The 21,530-nt window shown below is 32.4% G+C and overlaps 1 protein-coding gene across 1 annotated transcript; it reads left to right on the forward strand.

Annotated features, from left to right (window-relative positions):
* Window positions 1-1,640: 1,640 nt before the first annotated feature.
* On the forward strand, window positions 1,641-17,763 carry LOC114367671 (protein CTR9 homolog). Its single transcript, XM_028324860.1, has 24 exons — window positions 1,641-1,990; window positions 2,890-2,956; window positions 3,094-3,288; window positions 3,913-4,013; window positions 5,756-5,809; window positions 6,989-7,105; window positions 7,195-7,258; window positions 7,364-7,578; window positions 8,664-8,748; window positions 9,401-9,501; window positions 10,219-10,311; window positions 11,478-11,546; window positions 11,680-11,772; window positions 11,869-12,132; window positions 12,838-12,918; window positions 13,010-13,168; window positions 13,387-13,482; window positions 13,894-13,995; window positions 14,084-14,191; window positions 14,294-14,518; window positions 15,622-15,888; window positions 15,992-16,063; window positions 16,577-16,885; window positions 17,321-17,763. The coding sequence occupies exons 1-24, from the start codon at window positions 1,850-1,852 to the stop codon at window positions 17,510-17,512; spliced, it is 3,270 nt and encodes a 1,089-aa protein (XP_028180661.1). The 5' UTR covers window positions 1,641-1,849; the 3' UTR covers window positions 17,513-17,763.
* Window positions 17,764-21,530: the final 3,767 nt, after the last annotated feature.

A 21,530-nucleotide genomic window follows, 5' to 3' on the forward strand; every position in this document is an offset into this window, starting at 1 on the left:
CTCAAATAACACATTTTACGCTATTTCTATCTTTTTTATTTCTTTCATGTACTTCACTTCTAATCCAAGCAGTAAGGTATATCAGCTGAATACTAATCACATCAAATAATGAAACCATGTTATGGACGACGGAACAAATCACACCAAACAAGCAATCCATAGTCTATATGGAAATCATGACAGATCAAGTCGAAATCCTAACCATAGAACAAAAAGGAAAGACAAGATCAACAATAAACGTACGTGTCACGATAAAAGTGTTGAAAGAACCCACGAATATCCTATAGAATGGATTGGCTTCTTTTTCTTATTAAACATTTGTAAGCCGGGAAAGTCATTCACACCACCAATGAAGGGATGCCTAGAAATGGTCGTCAACTCATGACTTTCTTCATATATTGGAAATGATGGAGGTGTAATTTGTGCTACTTATTTGTGTCATGCGTTCAATCATATTTTCCTAAGATTTTTTTAATTAATTTATATCATTTTAGAAAAATGATTAATTTTATTAGCAGTATTGAATTTATTAGTAACTTTTATTATTTTTTAGAATTATCCTTAAAATTATTGGGATTCATTATCTTTCTCTTTCAACTTAATTACTCTCTACCTAATTAATGATTGTATGTTAGTGTTATTCTTCAATTCTTATAAAAGAGAAAATGCATTTATCTTTTTAATTTATAGTATTTATTGTAAAGTAATTAAGGGTATTTTGGTAAAAAAATAATTAATATAAAATACAACTTAAAAAGAGTCTTATAAAAATGAATAAATAAATTTGAGAAAAATTTCTTATATTTAAGGATGGAGGGAATAAATTGTTATTTTCTTGTTCTTGTTAAGATGCTATCAAGACTCAAGATTGATCTCCAATAACCATACATTCTCAAATTAATCTTTTCTTTTCCCTTGACTTCTAATCAATATGTCAAATTCCTAAAGGCATTGAGTGTTCAACACTCAACACTCAGTGAGTGAATAATCAGAGTATAAATAAAGTTAGAAGGATCCCTTTAATGGTAGTGTATCCCTTTATTTATAATAGTAAAGTTTGCTAGTTAGTGAAATAAGAGGTTTCCTAATTGTGAGTTAGGTGATGTTTGACAAAATTAATTAAAAAATTAGCTGGAAACTAAAAAGAGTCGAAAGTTGAAAAAAATTATTTAATAGTTGAAAAATTAACTTGTTAAATTGTTTAGATATTGAAGTACCTGAAAAATATAAAATGACATATTAAAAAGGATAATAAAGAAATTCAATAATTATTTTAAAGATAAAAAGGGAATAAGATGTAAAAAATTAGGAATAGTGTTTAAAAAAAACGCTAGAATCCACTAAAAAATGATAGAAACTACTTTAAAAAAAAACTTTTTTATCGAACAAAACTTTTTTTAGCTGTTAAAAAAAATTAAAAATTAACTTAATTGACTTGTCAATTATAATAAAAAATTAATATTTTAAAAAACAGTACTTCAAATAACATTTTAAAAATCAAATTTTCAGTTAATAAAAAAAATTAATTAAAATATCTTACCCAACGTAGTGTTAAAGTGGGATACATTGATGAGTGGTCGTTATCTCCATGCTGTCAAAGTATACAATAATTTTTCCTGAAAAAAAAAGGAAAAGAAAATCCTCAATTTGAATATCTCTGTTCGAATCGAGCTCTCGTCACTTCTCTAAAAGAAATACAAGTTACTTCTGAGAGTTCAGAGGCAAAGAGGGGTCTCTTCCGCGTTCTCTTCTCGCGTGTGATGGTGTTCTCTCTATCACCATCCCAAGAAATCTAAGACCGTTAGGGTTCCACACTCCACAATTGATTCGAATCGTTGTTGCGAAATCAATGGCGTCCGTGTACATACCGGTGCAGAATTCGGAGGAGGAGGTTAGGGTTGCTCTCGACCAGCTTCCGAGGGACGCCTCCGACATCCTCGACATCCTCAAGGCGGAACAAGCCCCTCTCGATCTCTGGCTCGTCATTGCGGTTCGTTTCGCGCTTTCAATTTACTAGTTTCATGAATAATAAATGAACATGCTCGAGTTTTGATTTCCTAGTTGCAACTGCGTGTGATGATTCTAGTGAATGAGATGGTCTAGCTCAGTTGATTGAGTATGGTGCGTTAGTTTTTTTTTTTTTTTTTGATTGGCAAATGTTAATCGTTAGGTTGTTAGTTTTTGGTAGCAGGAGGATACAACCCATGACCTTTCCTTCTTTCTTAAGCCAGCCAATCAAACTTATATCTCCCAGGGGTGCGTTAGTTGTTGTATATTCCGTGGTACCTGTGTTCGATTCCTATGGAAAAATTGCGTGTGATTCTGCGGTTTTGCTTATGCTCTCTCTGTGCGTGTTGTAACACGTGACAACGTTTAATTTCTGATGGGTGTTTGTAAGGCCTGTAGAAATAATTTATAATTATATGGCAAGTCAATGATGAGTTTAATTTCTACGCACCGACTGTAAAAAAAATAAATTACATTGTTAACCGATTAAAAATCATGCTAGGTATGACTTTTTGAAAGTAGTTATTGTGAAAGTAAACAAACTTGCACACATGATGATTTCTGATTGATTGACAATGTAAAAACCCTTTACACCGTTAGGTCATATACTATTTAGTGCGTGTTTGTATAACTGTTTCACCATCCGTTACACGTGTTCCATGACACCAACACACATGTTTTTAAAAAAAATGCTGGTTAAGTTTGGGAAAATGGTAACCCAAACACACTGTTACTCATTTATGATTGAGTAATAGTGTATTTTTATACAGACATATTGTATTCCCTATTTAAATGCACAGATTGCATATTATCTGTTTTTTTTTTCTTTGCTTTGATAATAATTGAACTCAACTGAACTTCTAATATCATGTATGTGTGCAGAGGGAGTACTTCAAGCAGGGAAAAATTGATCAATTTCGCCAGATTTTGGAGGAAGGGTCCAGTCCAGGTATACTTTCTTCATAGATTTTGGTACATATTCTATTCAGTTGTGTATGGGTTTGGTCTATTAACCTTATTGATTGATATTGATTATTAAGTTTTGTAAATTTAACTGCGCCTGATTGTTTTCAATGCATTTTGCAGAAATTGATGACTATTATGCTGATGTCAGATATGAGAGGATTGCTATCTTAAATGCCCTTGGAGCTTACTACAGCTACCTTGGAAAAATAGAGACGAAACAAAGAGAAAAGGAGGAGCATTTCATTTTGGCAACACAGTATTACAATAAAGCATCTAGGATTGACATGCACGAGCCCTCCACTTGGGTTGGGAAAGGTGACTTTTGCTTATGTTTTTGTGAAGTATGTCTTATTAAAAATAGATTGTGGTCAGTAATTTCACAACAATGAAAATGATACCTGATTACCTATTAGAGTTATCTTGGATTGGGTTATAGCTAATTAGCTATGGCTTTAGGTAGCCTATAGACATCCTAGCAAAATATCCAATATCCCTTTTGTGGTTGATTCATAAAACTCAACTTTTTAGAATTTGGACTTTCTTCTTGATATTTTGAAAGGAGTTCATTTGATTATGTTTTATATCTCATCATATGGTCTTGTAAATCAATAAAAGGAATCAGAGAAGCTCCAATATAAAAATATTGGAAGGGAAAAAAACTTCGAAGATGAACCTGTTCCCATTTCGGCATATTGACTATTTAGAAACATCTATATTTTGGCTTTGCTGCTGAAACATGTTTGGTGTTTGAAATAAATTCAGGGATTATTTTGTTATATTTGTGCCTGATGGTATAGTTATTACCTTATATCTTGATAATATCTTACAAGTTACTATTAACTATATTTCTAAAACCTCATGTTTGTCGTATGTCATCAGATGAATGCATCATTCACTGAAGATACTAAAAAAAAATTAATGTGTGGTTACTTCTGACAGGTCAGCTTTTGCTAGCAAAGGGTGAAGTAGAACAGGCATCTGCTGCATTTAAGATTGTGTTAGATGGAGACCGTGATAATGTTCCTGCTCTTTTGGGCCAGGTAAAATAGTAGATATATTAAGTTTGTGTTTTCTCGTAAAAGATTTCAGCATTTGTGATTGAAACACATAATTTCAAGAGTTGTGAGATGGTTACAAGTTGGTTTCTCTTCAATCAACTATTTTTTATTTGAACAAAAAAGTTCTTTGATTAAACAGATTCAACATTGAATACATGTTATAATCCCTTTATATACATCAGGAGTGGGTCAATTTGAGTTGAAAAGAAATCAAATGCCAAAGGATGTTCTTTTTGATTCCTTTGTTTAATCTCTGCCAAGTGCCAATGACATCTGTGGAACTTGCCCATTAGAAATTGACATTAAACTATTATTCTCAATTGCCATGAGTTGATTGCTTGAGGAGTGTTCATTCTTTTTTCATTAACCATGTTTAGAAGGATAGATTACTTTTATTGTTGAAGTAATCATAGAACATCCATCGGTTGTGATGTAGCCCGGTAGACTTGAATTTTTTTCTTTTTTAATGTTTTTGGGACTAGTAGATTTTGATTTGATGCATTGAACATTCTTTGCACTTATCAATGTTAGGAGGCATTTGTTAGAATAAGGAGTTATTCAGGTTAGAGATTTTGTGAGAAATTAATTGAGTGATTTTCTATTATTCAATGAATGGTATAACAATTATGGTGTTGGGGATATTTATAGTTAGATCTAACCCAAGAGAGTCAAAACTAACTAAACCAACTCCCAACTAACTGAAAGTGATAGAGAGGAAATACATGTGTCCATAAGCAACTGAAACTAAAGCAGAATGTTCTCATGCCCCCCTCCCCCAAAGCCCAAGTTGGGTGAGTCATGAATGACATTAGGAAGCATATCCACATTGAGCTTGTCTCTGAGCTGGATAAATCTGGCAGGAGAAAGAGGCTTGGTTAGGAATCCGCCCAAAGAAAAGACCAAATGCCATATGTTTGGTACGGGCATGAAGGACAGGATTATGAGATAAGGAGACTGTGTTTTGATTGTCACAGAAAACAATTGGTTAGGATTATTGAAATAATCTATTTTTTTCAGCTGTCCCAAACACACCCTTACAGGTTTAAGTTTCTGAGAGATTTTTTGATGAACATACAGAGTGGGGTTGTAAAGATCTTTGAACCTAATTGTTTTTCCTTTTTCCATAGTTAATTTTCGAATTTTCATCCTAGTCTTCATCTTGGTAGAACTTTTTATTCTTCCGTTTTTATCATATGTAGTGGTTATGAGATTTGTCTTTCTTTATGGCTTTCCACGATTTCTCTAGGGGGTTCTTTGAGCTGATGCAATTTTGAATTTCTTGTAGTTCTGTCTTTTCTTTTTCCTTCGACATAATTGCAATTCATCAGGGTAGCAATTGTTTTTGGTAAAATTACAAAAAGCAGGAATCTTGGAAGGAGTGTAAAATGTTTACTCATGAATGAACAGGAAATATATTTTCCAATAATTCTAATTTCAGGGTCAATTGTGCTGGGTTGTGTCAAATCTCAATGCATTTTCATATTCTTATTACAGTGCTGCAAACTATTGAGTAAATATCTATATTTATTGGTCACTATATGCTAGGAATCTACATCTGCTGCATTTTTACTCAATTTGAAAATCACTTATTTTCATCTACTGTTATTCTGTTTGTTTCCAGAATGTGAATACGAAAATCTGGAGCCAATTTGAGGTGTCATTTAGTTTCATTTTCATCATATATGTACTGCATTTCTTATAATATCTTCACTGAATATTTACAGGCATGTGTTGAGTTCAACCGCGGACGATATTCTGATTCACTTGAGTTGTATAAGGTTCGTAGTATAGCTATATTCTTTGCTGGTGATGGATGATTGACAGTTTACATATGTCCAAATTTATCTATATGCATTCACATCCCATATCCGTATTGTCATTGAGGATTTACATAAAAATGCTAGACTATTACTATAGATTGTACTATTTTGGGGCAGATTATTCCTTTTATTTTAGCCCTATTATGTGCAAATAGTTATAATTCTTAGTTTATGTCAATACAATGTAACTTCCTTTGTACAATTGTTATTCAGAAAAATATATTCAAAACTCCTTTTTTATTTATTCAAGTTTGTTGAGAATCAAAATAGGATCAATTTCATATTCTCTCTTTATTATCATATCAGAATTAAAGGAACAACATCTCCTATAATTAATTGTAGGTTTAATTACCCATTTAGTCCCTATAGTTTTCAAACTTATCCCTTTTAGTCCCTTGGTTAATAAGTGGAGTTTTTAGTCCCTGAAGTTTAATAAGTGGATTTTTTACTCCCTGAAGTTTACATTTTAATTTCCAAAAGTTCTCTGCCGTTAAATTTTTTAACTCCGTTAGTTAAAGAATTTTAACGGCAGAGACCTTTTGGGAATTAAAATGTAAACTTCAGGGATTAAAAAATCCACTTATTAACTATAGAGACTAAAAGGGATAAGTTTGGAAACTATAGAGACTAAATGGGTAACTAAACCTTAATTGTAATTAATCTATATAAAGGAGCATCCGGTGTGTAGTAAAACACACGGTTCTCACACAAATATCCCTCAGGTTTTATCCTTTTTTACAAAGTTCAAATGATAACCATTTGAAACTAGATCAGTGTTGCACACGCTTTGATAGGATTTAATTTCCCTGAAATCATTCTCTCAACATATAATTTGAATGACATTCATGCCCAAATTCAAATGGATTGGGGGTTAGTCTTGTGGTTGTTTCAACTTATTGCATTTAAGATATAATGTCAACAGACTATATGGATGATATTAAATTCTGTGGGTAAATATTTTATTTTCGCAACTTATTCTTCAAGCTATGTAAAAAAATATAGAATTTGTGAATGCAATAAAGGCTATAGAAACCCAATATTGTTATTATGCCTGGCTCATTACTTGAATTATGACAGTTCTTCTGTGCCTTGAACACATCTTAATACCACCTTTGTCTTTGATTTGCAAACCTGAAGAGAGCGTTGCTAGTGTATCCTGATTGCCCAGCAGCTGTGAGACTTGGCATAGGTCTATGTCGCTACAAATTAGGTCAATTTGAGAAAGCTCAACAGGCATTTGAACGTGTTTTACAGGCAAGTGAATCTCTTAATAACTACTGGTTCAACCATTGAGATAATTTGTTGGCTCTGATGTCTGATGCTTCTTGATTTTATTTTTTCAGCTAGATCCAGAAAATGTTGAGGCTCTTGTTGCCCTTGCTATAATGGATTTGCGTACTAATGAAGGTTCACTTTTTCTTTCTTTACTATTTTTTATGCACTTGATACATATTAATTACTGTTAGCTTCTCATCTAATGGACTAATTCTGATACTGTATAATATCTTTAAGCTACTGGAATCAGGACGGGAATGGTAAAAATGCAGAGGGCATTTGAGATATACCCATACTGTGCAATGGCTCTGAATTATCTTGCAAATCATTTCTTCTTCACTGGACAGCATTTTTTAGTAGAACAACTGACTGAAACTGCATTGGCTGTTACCAACCATGGCCCAACAAAGTCTCACTCTTACTACAATTTAGCACGTTCATATCATAGCAAGGTTGGAAGCTTGTTTTTACATTTCCATTGACAACATTGTTCTGAAACTTTACTGGGTATATGTGGTTGGTTGAACTCTGTCAGAGGTTGAAAGAGTGTTTGAGTTCCAAGATGAAATGATGCTCTAGTCTTCTATCAGTTCTATGTGCATCTATATTTTCACTCATAACACTATTGATCTGTACTTTTTTTTTTATCAGAAAAAGTATGTATGTATTATATATACATAAATCAGTACAAGTAGTACTAAAATCTGTACATCCCAGTGTGCACGTTATCAATGTAAGATTATGGTATGGAAATATGCTATGGATATTAGAATACCATAATCCCCATCCCTGGGCACACTGGAATACCCATTACAAAAAGTATCTATGGCCTAGTCCCTCCCCTGTACAAGAATCCAGATTTAATATTACTGGCCAAAAAGTGGAATGGCAGCTCAAAATCATTATCTAAATATCTAAGCCACGTCCAGCAGAAGAAAATTGCATCCTCCATCAATTTCTGTCCATTAAACTCCTCATTTGAGAAAACAATTCTGTTTCGGAGATTCCTAATGCACCATGTGATATAAGCCTTAGGCTGGATGATGTAAAGGGTTTAGTTTGGGACCAACTTTTAGGCTCAGGTCCAAGTAAGCCAATCCATATATGGAAGGTATATTCTAGAAGGGGTACTAGGCAGTGAGGGAATGCTTTCTATCATGTGGATTTGCTGATGTAGCTGAGTTAGTTAGGTCGATCATAGGGGGGGAGTAGGGTCTAGGTGAGAATCTTGTTGAGGAGTATTATGGCTATTTGACTGAGTGCTTTCTAAGGGTAGCCTTGGCTCTGGTAGTGTAGGAGAAATTGTAATTTCTTTGGTTATCTTTTAATTCATTAATATTACGAATTTAAACCTTCTTCCATTCTACATATTCTAGCATTGTATCAGTACTTGATTATTTACTAATTACATCTGTAGGTTTCATTCATAAGACTATTGATCCATAGCATGACTAGTTAGGTTGATTTTTTTACGTTCCAATTTCAAATTTCAAGCGGTAATATTGCTGATGGCACTATTTTTTTATCCTCATCATAGGGAGACTATGACAAAGCTGGGGTGTATTACATGGCATCCGTCAAGGAAGTCAACAAGCCCCATGAATTTGTGTTTCCTTATTATGGTCAGTTGCTCCATAATATTTGAAACTCTTTACCATTTCTGCAACTTTGATATATAAATGCAAAAGGATTAGTGTTTTATTAGCTATGAAACCATTGCTGTAAAAATCTTCGTTGCTTCTATGGTTAGCAGATGCTGTACCTGGCTACCTGCCTATGTTGACACAGTAATAGCTGATGTTTATTGTGTTCTTTAAACATACAATCATGTTTTGGTTATTGGTTTTGTGATATGAATAGGTCTATGGCCATGTTTCAGTAATATGAAAATGTAGCATGTGAATAAATATATTATTCTTGATTCCCTTGGACTATTTTCTTGTGTTTTAGTTGTGTTATGACTTTTGAAGAACTGATAATTATGACTTATGAGTAGTATTGGACGTCATGCTTATGATTTTTCCACTTTTGTTTAATGATGTGATTTAGAGGTTATTTTCATTATCTGTGTTATTTTCTATGAATTTGTATATGTATAATTTTGCATTTTTAGTGGAATCTTAAGATTTGTGTTACAATCCTACAATTTACTATCTTTCACCCACTTCCCTTCCCAATCCTGTGTGAAATCTTGATTTTGACAACATTGCTTGAAACACACCCAAAGACATTTTTGCTCACCTAATTCACTGTTTCAATTTTTAATGTTTCCAGGTTTGGGACAAGTGCAGATAAAGTTGGGAGATTTTAAAAGTGCACTCTCAAACTTTGAAAAGGTCTTGGAAGTGTACCCAGATAATTGTGAGACATTGAAAGTAAGTGCTTAAAATCGTAAGAATCTTTATTGTCCCCCCTTTTTTACATCAATTCTCTTTTTAGGGCTTGAATGCTTTTTGTGGCAATGAAAGAGTCATTTAACTACCTAAGTAGGCCATAATGTAAGGTGCAAGATTGGAAAATATCAGTTGAGAACATGCCTTTCTGTTTGGAGAAATTGATTTAGATTCCATAACATATATAACAATCTTTCAAATCATGCATTGTTCAACTTCAATCACTACAAATTTCATGATCATCTATATATTTATGTGAGCTAACAGGCCCAACACTAATCATTTCCTTCAAATTTGTTTGGGAAAATTTCTAAAAAGGAATTCATGGTTATTAGTTGAGGAGGAGTGATGGGTTTTTACTGTGAATACTTAACATTCTTACACCAGGACCAGGATTAATCATATTTTGAACATCATTAACCAGTTAGGTTGTTGATTATTCCTTAATTGAAACATTTTTTTAACAGAAATTTGTTTTTATAATTTCCCCAAATTTCACTGAAAATTATTGAAAAATACCAAAAATTTGGGTAATCAATGTACAAAATATTATAGATTTGAGTACAGATGTCTTAGAAAAAGAAATTGATGATTAAGTTTGTGTATGAAGCAAAAACTGTTAGTACAAAATGTATCTATCACTAGATATTATTTCTTCCTTCTCCTCTATTGTTGTATTGATATATTCTTTCCTTATAGGCGCTTGGGCATATATATGTTCAACTTGGTCAAACTGACAAGGGCCAGGACTTTATTAGGAAAGCTACAAAAATTGATCCCCGTGATGCCCAGGTGAAAGCTTCTGGTACTTTTTATTTTAATAATTTATTGAACAACACCCTTTGCAAAGATATATTTTGGATTATTGATAGTATTCCATGTGTTGTATCATGTCTTGCAACACTTGGTTGATTACTTATTAAATCCTTGTTTTACAATGAAAACTGTTATTGGTTTCAAGCTGGTATTTATGCCATCATTTGAGTCAGTGGGTTTTAATATTTAATTTTTCTTTATGAGAATAGATATATTTTTGCCGAAGTTTGCTAGGGATTAATTGTTAGGATTCTTAGGATGATTTGTTAGGAATTTTAGGAAGATTTATTATTTAGAACTTAGAATAAAAACTGAATTTACTGAACCTTTTATACAAGATTTGAAGTTTTTAAGATTTAATATTTAGTGGTAGCAGTCCTCAAAATTAGTTATCCCCCTCTTGCTTCACTAGTCCAGGCACTGACCATTATCCTTTAATCTACTAGTATATTTGCGAAGCATATATGTGGAATAGTATTGTTTCTTCAAAATATGGGCATCATACGGCGTAGGGAACAATTAAACAGTTTCCAAAAGTGACACATTGGGGAGTCCCCTTTTCCTTATCCACATTTTTTCTCTCTCAGTGAAAGAGCAATTCTTTATTTATCAATAATTGGGAAAAGTAGCTCATAATTATTATCCTTTAGGGTTTAGTTTATGAGGGATGACATGTCTGATTGCATAAATTAAACTCTTATGATAATACTGCAGTTTTTGCAATCTATGATCATATTAATGTTTCAGAACAGTTGCCTAATTAACCAAATACTATTTTCTTTGTGTTATGCTAAACTACTCCTAAAGAGGCCAAATTGAAAGTTGTGGGTCCATGATCTGGAAATTAAAGCATACTGGTTTCATTCAAAATGATGTTATGCCTTTTAAATGGGTACTTCAAACTCCATGTTCCTTCGTTTTCGGTGAAGATTTTTTTTCTTTTTTTGCATTAATGTTGTCATGTGCCCTTTCTTTTGTTGGCGTGATTCTGCATTTCTTAGTATATAATATTAGTCATTAATTAAATTCATTAGATTCTCTGAATTGATTGCATGTGTTGCTAAAATGAAGTTTATGATTTGACCAACATTCTTGATCTAGCTTTTGGTTTGTTCTTATAAATTTTTTTTGCTGTATTACAGGCGTTTCTTGAGCTGGGAGAATTGTTAATTCTTTCTGACACGGGAGCTGCACTGGATGCATTCAAAACTGTAAGGGACTAAGAGCTTATCTTATGCTGTTCTTTTGTGGTTTGGAAATGCTATCTTTATGAAATTTAATGAAATACTTCATTTTTGAAGTTCCATAATCTGTTATAACCTAGATATTGTAATTCTGGTACAGGCTCGTACTCTATTTAAGAAGGGAGGTCAAGAAGTACCAATTGAATTACTCAATAATATTGGTGTGCTTCAGTTTGAAAGGGGGGAATTTGAGGTTTGTACTTTTGTTTAAAATGAAGCAAAGCTCATGTTATGGCTCCTTCCTCTGCACAGTTACCATTGTTAAGCTCTATTTTCTTCAAATTTTCAGCTTGCTCAACAAACATTTAAGGAGGCACTAGGTGATGGTGTTTGGCTATCTTTCATCAACGAGGAAAAGAAGTCTTCCATTGATGCTGCTACTTCTACTCTTCAATTCAAGGACATGAAATTATTTCATGACCTTGAAAGCAATGGTCACCATGTGGAAGTTCCTTGGGATAAAGTCACTGTACTCTTTAACTTGGCTAGGTTACTTGAGCAGTTAAATGATTCTGGAACTGCAAGCATATTGTATCGCCTTGTCTTGTTCAAGGTATGTGTATGAGTGTAGCATCTTGTGCATCAAGATGCATATGTAACTACGTATGAATGAATAGACTCATAAGATTAACCAATGTGCCTCCACAGTCTTGGTTATGATATATTGATAACTTCACAACACCAATTTTGACCAATGTTTGAAAATTTAAGTTAAAAGTGTTGAATGTGTAATGAAGCGATCTAATGTCATTTAACAATTGAAACATGGTAATAAGGGTGTTTGAAACCATTCAGTGACCTCCCCATGTGCATAGTGCTTATGGTACTTTTCACTTAATTTTATTTTGGGATTGAACAGAAATCTTAAATTGTTTGACAAAAATTTTATTTGTCTCAAAAAATTGTTTTTTTATTTTTTGGTCAACCATCAACAAATATTAATTTTATATATATTTCCCTCCATCATCCTCAATCAGATTTGCAGCTAGCTTCTTTGCTTTTGCTTCCATGCAGACTTGAATTGAAATTTTCCTTTTGAATAAATAATGTTTGTTATTTCCTGCTCACACTGAAAAAATCTGTTAATGCCTTTATTGTTGCAGTACAATATGATTATCATGTATAGTTCAATTACAGAGTGCCTATATTGTGCAAAAGTTCACCTGGATAACTATATTTGATGACTATTTTATTACATGGGACATGATTAACATTTGGCTTATATATTTCATTCAATTTTATTATCTTTTGTCTCCAGTATCCTGACTATATTGATGCGTATCTGAGGCTAGCTGCAATTGCAAAAGCTCGGAACAACATTCTGTTAAGCATTGAACTGGTTACTATTATCCCTATGGTCTTCTTGCTTTTCTTATTTATAAATAAATTATATATTATATAAATTTACTATTTGACACTCCTTTCTGTAGGTTAATGATGCCTTGAAGGTGAATAACAAGTGTCCCAATGCATTATCTATGCTTGGTGAGTTGGAGTTGAAAAATGATGATTGGGTGAAGGCAAAAGAAACTCTCCGCGCGGCTAGTGATGCAACTGAAGGCAAGGACTCATATGCCACTCTTTCTCTGGTATGGCTGCTCTTCGGTGCACAATTCACTTCATTATTTTTGCATCCCCAACACCTGTAATCCTGTTCCTGCAGCAATTGTTATAATATCAACGGAAAGAATGTGTGGCCATGTGGCTATTCTACTATTATCCATCTCATCTGTAACTTCATATTGATATTGATCTCTTAAGTGTTACTTTGATAATTCATTTGATACCCTGGCTGTGAATTGAATAGGGAAACTGGAACTACTTTGCAGCAGTTCGCAATGAGAAGAGAAATCCGAAGCTAGAAGCTACTCATTTGGAAAAGGCCAAAGAACTTTATACCAGAGTAGGTCTTTTTATCTTTCTTACTGTCTATGAGAATGAGAGCTATTTTTGCATTTTTGTTGTTACTTCTCAACTTTTGGTCTGTAGTTATATATCTGCTTACAATATCTCCACTAATCATTTCATTCACTTGATATGCATAGAAAATTAGAAAGAAAATCAACTAAAGTCATTTGGGAACAGCTTAATTACCAGGTTGACTTGGTCCTTGATATGGTATTATAGCTTCTATGAATAAGTGGTCAGGAGTTTGATCCATGCTGCCTCCATTCTTCATAATTGTAACTAAATTTCAGCTGCAGAGTTGTGCATTGTCTGTGCTTTTGCCTATTATTTGTATAATTAAAATATTGTCCTAATAATGGAATTGTATTATTTGATATGTATCTCTTTTATTTTCAAACATTTGTAGGTTCTGATTCAGCATTCTTCTAATTTATATGCTGCCAATGGTGCTGCGGTAGTCTTAGCTGAAAAGGGCCATTTTGATGTGTCAAAGGATATCTTTACCCAGGTTACTATCACATGTCAGCTTAACTTTGGAATGCAGTGGGCTTAAACTTTTATCCATTGGAATTACTCACTTTTATTAATTTTGGTAGGTTCAAGAAGCTGCCAGTGGTAGTGTTTTTGTCCAGATGCCTGATGTTTGGATAAATCTGGCGCATGTTTATTTTGCTCAGGGGAATTTTACTTTGGCTGTGAAAATGGTGATCTTATCCTATTTTTACGTTGTATCCCTTATTTGCTATCGAGTTCCTACTCAAGTCTTTATTACCACAATCATCTGATGACCTTTTCTTATTATGCAGTATCAAAATTGCTTGCGGAAGTTTTATCACAACACAGACTCTCAAATACTTCTATATTTAGCTCGTACACATTACGAGGCTGAACAGTGGCAAGACTGTATAAAAACTCTACTGAGAGCCATACATTTGGCACCCTCAAACTATACCTTAAGGTTTGATGCAGGGGTTGCAATGCAAAAGTTTTCAGCATCAACACTACAAAAGGCAAAGAGGACTGCAGATGAGGTTTCTTTTTGATTCGTTGAGATTTATTATTAAAGATGTTCATAAATGGAAGTAGGATGTCAATTTTCACCTTCAACTATAGCAGGGTTCTTTTAATATGTTCATAAATGGTTTTTTGTTATGATCTACATTTTTTTCTTTTAATAAATTGATATTATTATCCTCTGATGTAGTTGTGAATTAATGATGTATGATCAATGTCTCTTAAATATCCAGGTCGTAAATTATGTTTTCTTTTTAAAGCCATGTTAACATGATTGTATTGTGCCTTGAATTTTTTCGAATTTCACTTATCTATGTCGTATGGTACCTGTGTCATTTTAAGTATACTCTAGATTTTATTACAGAATTTATAAGTCTTGATTTAACCTGAATTTTGCCTCAAGGTAAAATTTTAGCTGACTTTTGTTTGGTACTTCGGTTGGATTGCCTATGTTCAACATTCAACAATATATATTGGGTTTATGAACCTTTTTTATTATTATATTTATAATTAGAGTATGTGTAGATAATTCTGTTTTCACTATTATTTTGTTCTGTTTTGGTAAACTACTAAATATCTGTTATTGCTAGTTTTAGATGCTTAGTATATATAATTGGGTCAAGTATTGAGCGATGTCTTCACTTTATTACTTTAATTTGCTTTGCTATGGAGTTGGAATGTTGAATATTTGTTATTGATATCTTAATAGATAACGTTTGGATACTAGGACATGTTCTCTTAGTAAGGGATGCTATCGAGTGCCATAAGAATACCTAGTGAAGAAACATTATGTGTTTTCAATGTGATAAAAGTTTCTCTTTCCACTTGACACCTTTTACTTTTGTTAACATTGTCCTTTAAACAATCATATTAGTTTATGGATCAAGGTAATAATTTGAGTTTATCAGGGTCTAACTTTTAAGAGAGGTCTAGCTTTTGTGCAAGGGTAGCTTAAGCTGTCAAATAATTGGGGTTTGTTTTCTGCTGAATGGTTCTCCTTTTTAAATATTTTATTCAAGTGATTCCCTTACTAACCTTTTATTCTTGATAGATGAACACACTAAAGCAGGATCTGGTTTGATGCTGTACATTGTGATTGATATTGGTTTCTTAATGTTAGGTGAGAGCAACTGTTGCAGAGCTTCAAAATGCTGTTCGTGTATTTAGTCAGTTGTCTGCTGCTTCCAACCTACATATTCACGGGTTTGATGAGAAGAAAATTGACACTCATGTTGGATACTGCAACCACTTACTTTCAGCTGCAAAAGTTCATCTTGAAGCAGCTGAACGTGAAGAGCAGCAAGTACGGCAGAGACAAGAACTTGCTCGTCAGGTTGCATTTGCTGAGGAAGCCCGTCGAAAGGCTGAAGAGCAAAGGAAATTTCAGGTGCACTGTTTTTAATTGCTCAGTATCTACTACATGCCTGTTGGTTGAGATGTACATGTTTTCTCTATATAAATTACTTTACTTTCATTTTAATTTGAAATAGATGGAAAGGAGAAAACAAGAGGATGAACTAAAGCGAGTGCAACAACAGGAGGAACATTTTAGGCGTGTTAAGGTAAGGAACATTTGCCTGTTTGGTTAGAAATTGAAAAGTCAAATAAGTTTAAATCATTAAATAAGAAGGAACCCAAGAAGCTCTATCGAATGCCATCCTATATGATTATACCTCTATCTGATTTCATTATTCTGAAACAGGGGTTTCACATTGTCACTCACTCATTCTATGCACTCTATTTAGTTGTTCCTTTCTGTTGTTTTCATACTTCTGAAATAGAGGTTTCACACTCATTCTTGACACTTGATTTTGTTGCGACATTGAGTACCATACATCACTTTAAGTTATTTTTCATTGTGTCCCTAAATCTTATAATTCAATACAATTTTCAATTCATCATTCAAAAATCAACATAAGGATTCGTGATTTGAATTGCAATTTAGTAACCTTACTCTTGGCTGTAAACAATAGCCTGAATTCCATTTAGAAACATGATTCTTGGGAAATATTGTTTTCAAATAAAAAAAATGTTCTACACGTCATGCCCCCTAAACTTCCAATTTGCATTTCTAGGAGCAATGGAAGAGCAGCAGTCATTCAAAACGGAGAGAAAGATCAGATGATGAAGAGGGAGGAGGGACTGGTGAGAAGAAGAGAAAAAAAGGTGGAAAGCGGAGAAAGAAGGATAAGCACTCAAAATCGCGCTATGACACAGAGGAACCCGAAAATGATATGATGGATGAACAGGAAATGGAGGATGAAGAAGCTGACATAAACTACAGAGAGGAGCCCCAAACTCAGATGAATGATGATGCTGAGGAAAATGCTCAGGGTCTTCTTGCAGCAGCTGGGCTTGAAGATTCCGATGCAGATGAGGAAGCGGTAAGTTATTATTTAATTGGAATTAAGACTTTTGAAAACTTATTTTGTTTTCCTCACACTATTGTCTGATTGGAAATTATTTTTCTCTATCTTAGCCTTACAATGGACTAATTGGTAATAGAACATCTCTTTGGATTTATGTCTTGTGATAAATGTCTAATAGCATCATCATCAAGTGAGTTGGTTGTTGGTTAAACCAATTTATCCTAAGCTCATGACAGTAGAATCCAATAACAATGCAAAATCATTTCCACTTGTGTTGATGTTTTAAGTTATATAAGATTCATTATAATATCGTTTACTAATTTTATTTCCATCTTCCTCTTTGTTTCATCCAATAATTCAATTTGATTTACATTCAATCTCTGAAACTTCAATTTTATTGGTTACCTTTCGGCTAGATGAAATATTTCCGTGCTTATTTTTCTTGTTTAGCCTGCACCTTCCTCAAGCATAGCCCGGCGAAGGCAAGCATTATCAGAATCTGATGATGACGAACCATTAATACAAAGGCAGTCAAGTCCAGCAAGAGAAAACTCTGCTGATATGCAGTTGAGTGATGGAGAAATCAGGGATGGGGATAAGACAAATGGAGATGATGGCAGTGAAGAGGAGAAACAATATTAGATTTTGGACCCTACAGGTTAGTCTTATTATCAGCCAAGTGATTTTGTACGAGTGATAACATTTAAATTTTATGTATATATACTTGAAAAGTTAAAAAGGTTTTATTTAGAAAAGGCCAACTTTTTTGTTCGTGGCAAAAAAAAAAAAAGCTTTGTTATGTCAAATGTAAGGCGTCGTTTGTAGCTCATTCATTAGTATATAACCTTTAATCAAATGGATTTCCATAAGTACACTAAGGAATTTTAACAAAATTATTTGATTTAATAATACGAAGTACATGTATACAAGTCATCAGAAATGAGACTACTGTTTTAGGATGAATTACATTTTATCCCTTAATAGTTTCACTGTTTTTTAAAATAACTCGTAACCTTATTTAAACATCACGGAAGATCTATTTGTTCAAGTTTTTCAAAAACATTTTTATAATACGATTTTCAGAACTTTTTTTTTATATCTTAATCTATTATTTTTTATTTTTGAAAAATGCAATGCAATATATTGTTTTTTAATGCATAACTATATAAAATAAAAGTACCATTTTATATCATCTAAAAAAATATAAAATAAAAGCCGGATAAACCAACCATGTCTATTTTGGATTCAAACTGCAATTTATTTATTTGTTTAAACCAATGATAGCATTAGATAATATATTGTCATAGGAATAATATATTTATATTTTTTTTATCTGTATGAATTAAAAACATGTGTAAAAAAATTTATAAAAATACATGCATCATGCTTCAACTAAGTTACACCTCTTTAATTCCGTTTATTTGATATAAAGATTGTGATGTGATAAATCTGAGTCCAAAAGAAATTAACTGTAGGTCCAATCATATTAATAAGTTCGTTAAATTGGGATAGTATGTTGAATTTCAATTGTTTGAAATTGATGGACACTAATCTAATAAAGTTTATCCTTCCTCTTTGAGTAAAGTGGTAAGTATGATCGAATTTACAGGACGGGTAAACTTACTTTTTTATGAAACTAGGATAAGAAGAGAAAGAAAAAAGAGGTAAACTTACTTTTTTTAATGAAACTAGAATAAGAAAGAACAAAGAGGGGGTTGAGTATGAATTGAAGTTAACAAAATAACTACAAATGTTCGAGCCGAATAAATTTATTATGGACAACCATGACCGGCCATTTTTTTGACGGAGTAAATGGAAAATTTGCCTAAAATGAGGGACTAAACAATAATTAACTCTATCCATTTATTGTATTTGAACTTAACAGATGAAATTTTAGGGTTACATGGTTACCTTCACACTTCGTGAAGTTTGGTTGTCTCAAGTTAAAAAAATACTTTATTGTGGTGTTTGGAGAGACATGTGAAAAAATACTTAAGCTTAAAGAGACAAAGTTTAAACTTAAAAGAATACTAGTAAAATGTGGAACAAGGTTCCTATAAATACATTTTTAATAGAAATCTTTAATTTTTTTTATGGACTAGACATAGTATGAGGTTGTGAAATGCACAAACATAAAAACTTGGTTTTTTTTTTCTTTTTCCCCTTATCTCTTTCATTTGTACTAACATAAAGGGAGTTGAATGAGGAAACATTTTTAGTTTTGAACAAGATTTATAAAATTTGTACACATTATCCATAAGACAATAACTTCATTTCATTTTATAAAGTTATTTTGATTTGAAAACTTGTTCATTTGTTTGTTTTTACATGGTTTCAAAAGAGTTTATAAATATTTTGATAAATGCTAAGAACATACTCTTTCATATTGGTTGGAATTTACTTGTAATCACAAAATTTGTGAGTCCAATGTTTTATTTAATGATTATTTCTTTTGATTTTGTAGTTTTCCATAAATTTGAATCAATAAAAGAATGTGTTTTAGAAGGGGAAAAAATGTGTCAAAGAGAATGTTTTTGATAACATTTTTTTTACTTAGTCTCTAAACTGAAATAATGATGTGGCGGCTTTCACTGACATAACATGGCATTGATAACATGATACTATGTTGATATGGTGCATGATGATATCATCAGATGTCATCTTTTACTGATTGATAATGTCAGCAAATTAACGTTTTTAACAACGAATGACGACATGGACTAAAAATAAAAGCTAACAAATAGTGGAGAAATTTTGTTTTTAACATATTAAATAAATAAATAAGCGTTGAAATGTCTATGTTAGTTTATGCATTAGATATTTAATATTGAGGTCCATTATTATGAGAACCTATAGGCTCATATGCATAGAGTAGATTGGAGGGGAAAGAACATTAAGTATAACTGTAATGTTTCTTACAGATTGTGTTCATAATGTTTGAGGCCCGGTTAAAGCAAAGTCGTAATAATGAGGAAAATATTAGTTTCTCATAGGTCATACTCTTAATCTAAGGGCACGCTAAGGAGTTTCTATATAAAAGAAGCGCCTAAGGCATTAAGTTGCATGCAAATGTGCGTGAAATAAACCCTAGTTGTTATGATATTCCGCTCGTGTTTTCTGGACTAAGTGATTCAGCGCAGTATCATGCTCCAAGAGGTAAATTCTAACCATAGCTTTATGTTCTTTCCCATGGATCCTATGATAGATAAATTTTCCTCACGGTTGTTTTGGTCCGCGTTATCCAATAGTCTACTCTCAAAACTTTGGCTAAATAGTATTTTTATCCTCTCAATTATTGTGACTATGTGAGTTTGATTTCTAGGTTTCAAATATTGGGTTAATTAAGCATAAAAAATATTGCATTAATCAAGTTCTTTAATTTTTTTTTTCTATTTACAATCAAGTCTCCTCATCTTGATTTCATTTAATATTTAATAAAATTAATGGACAATGGCACACTGCAAACAAATTGAACATAACAGGACAATGAGTAAATATGTTGTACTGCCTAAAAAAACAAAATATTAAAACTACAATGACCTAAAATAGTGTTTTGTCTGTATTAAGTTGTTTGTCATGTTGCTAATATTTGTGGATAAATAATATTTATGACATCAATGAGTAGCATGAAATATCTTTCCATCTAGGGAAAAACTATGAGCTAAATATTAAACAAAATTAGGATACAAGGACTTAATTATAAATAGGAGAAAACCTTAATTAAAATGTGAAAGAAGAAAAATCATATACAATTGTGATACATAAAGAATTAAACTTAAAAAAAAATTCTTATTCCGGATAAATCCCTCACTTGGTCATTAAGAAATTTAGAGGTAGAAACATGATCCTTAAAATTTATAAGTGTCGCTTATATTTTTGTTTTTAAAAAACAACAACACTGAACACAATTAGTTCTAAAAAAACGTTAATTAATAGAATCGACATTTGTAAACAAATGAAGATAAAAATTTACAATCCAAAATATTAACTATATATATACCTACCACCATATTTTAAGAACGGATTTTCTGTTTTTCCACGTATCTAATTGCATTAAGATGATGGTCACAGGACCGATCCACATATATCTGATCAGGCATATGCTGCTGGTAATAGTGGCATAGTAGTCAACGTTTTCGAATTGTGCAAATTTATAGTAGTCAGAGTCCGAGACAACAAGAATTTTACGTAACGGAAAAAACAAACTTAGGCTATGCCATAGAAAATGCAAAATAGTGATAAGAAAACACTTTGGGCACACCTTGTTTCTTTCATGGCCAACGGTGTTTCCCCAAATTACGTAAATATATTATATATGCACTTTTCCTTATTAATTAGGAATCAATAAGTTTCTCTTTGTGACAAAAAAAGGAAAAGAAATCAATAAGTTTCCTTTGGTTTAAACTTTTAATCACTGGTGATTACGAAGAGGCAATACTTGAAATGGACACAAGTGACAGACAAGCAAATTCTGTGGGCCATAAAGCACCCAATTTCATGTTTGATTTTTGGCTGGAATAACTGCGAAGGGCGTTCCAATGTAATTCAACATATAAAAATAAAATGAAAACCAAAACAAAGTGCTGATTCTTTAGCAAAAGTATTTTTTGCCTCAGCCATACTTTTTCACCTGATTTCCAAACATGATGAAAACAAAAAA

The sequence above is a fragment of the Glycine soja genome, chromosome 9 (assembly GCF_004193775.1).
Source record: "Glycine soja cultivar W05 chromosome 9, ASM419377v2, whole genome shotgun sequence".
Taxonomy (NCBI): Eukaryota; Viridiplantae; Streptophyta; class Magnoliopsida; order Fabales; family Fabaceae; genus Glycine; species Glycine soja.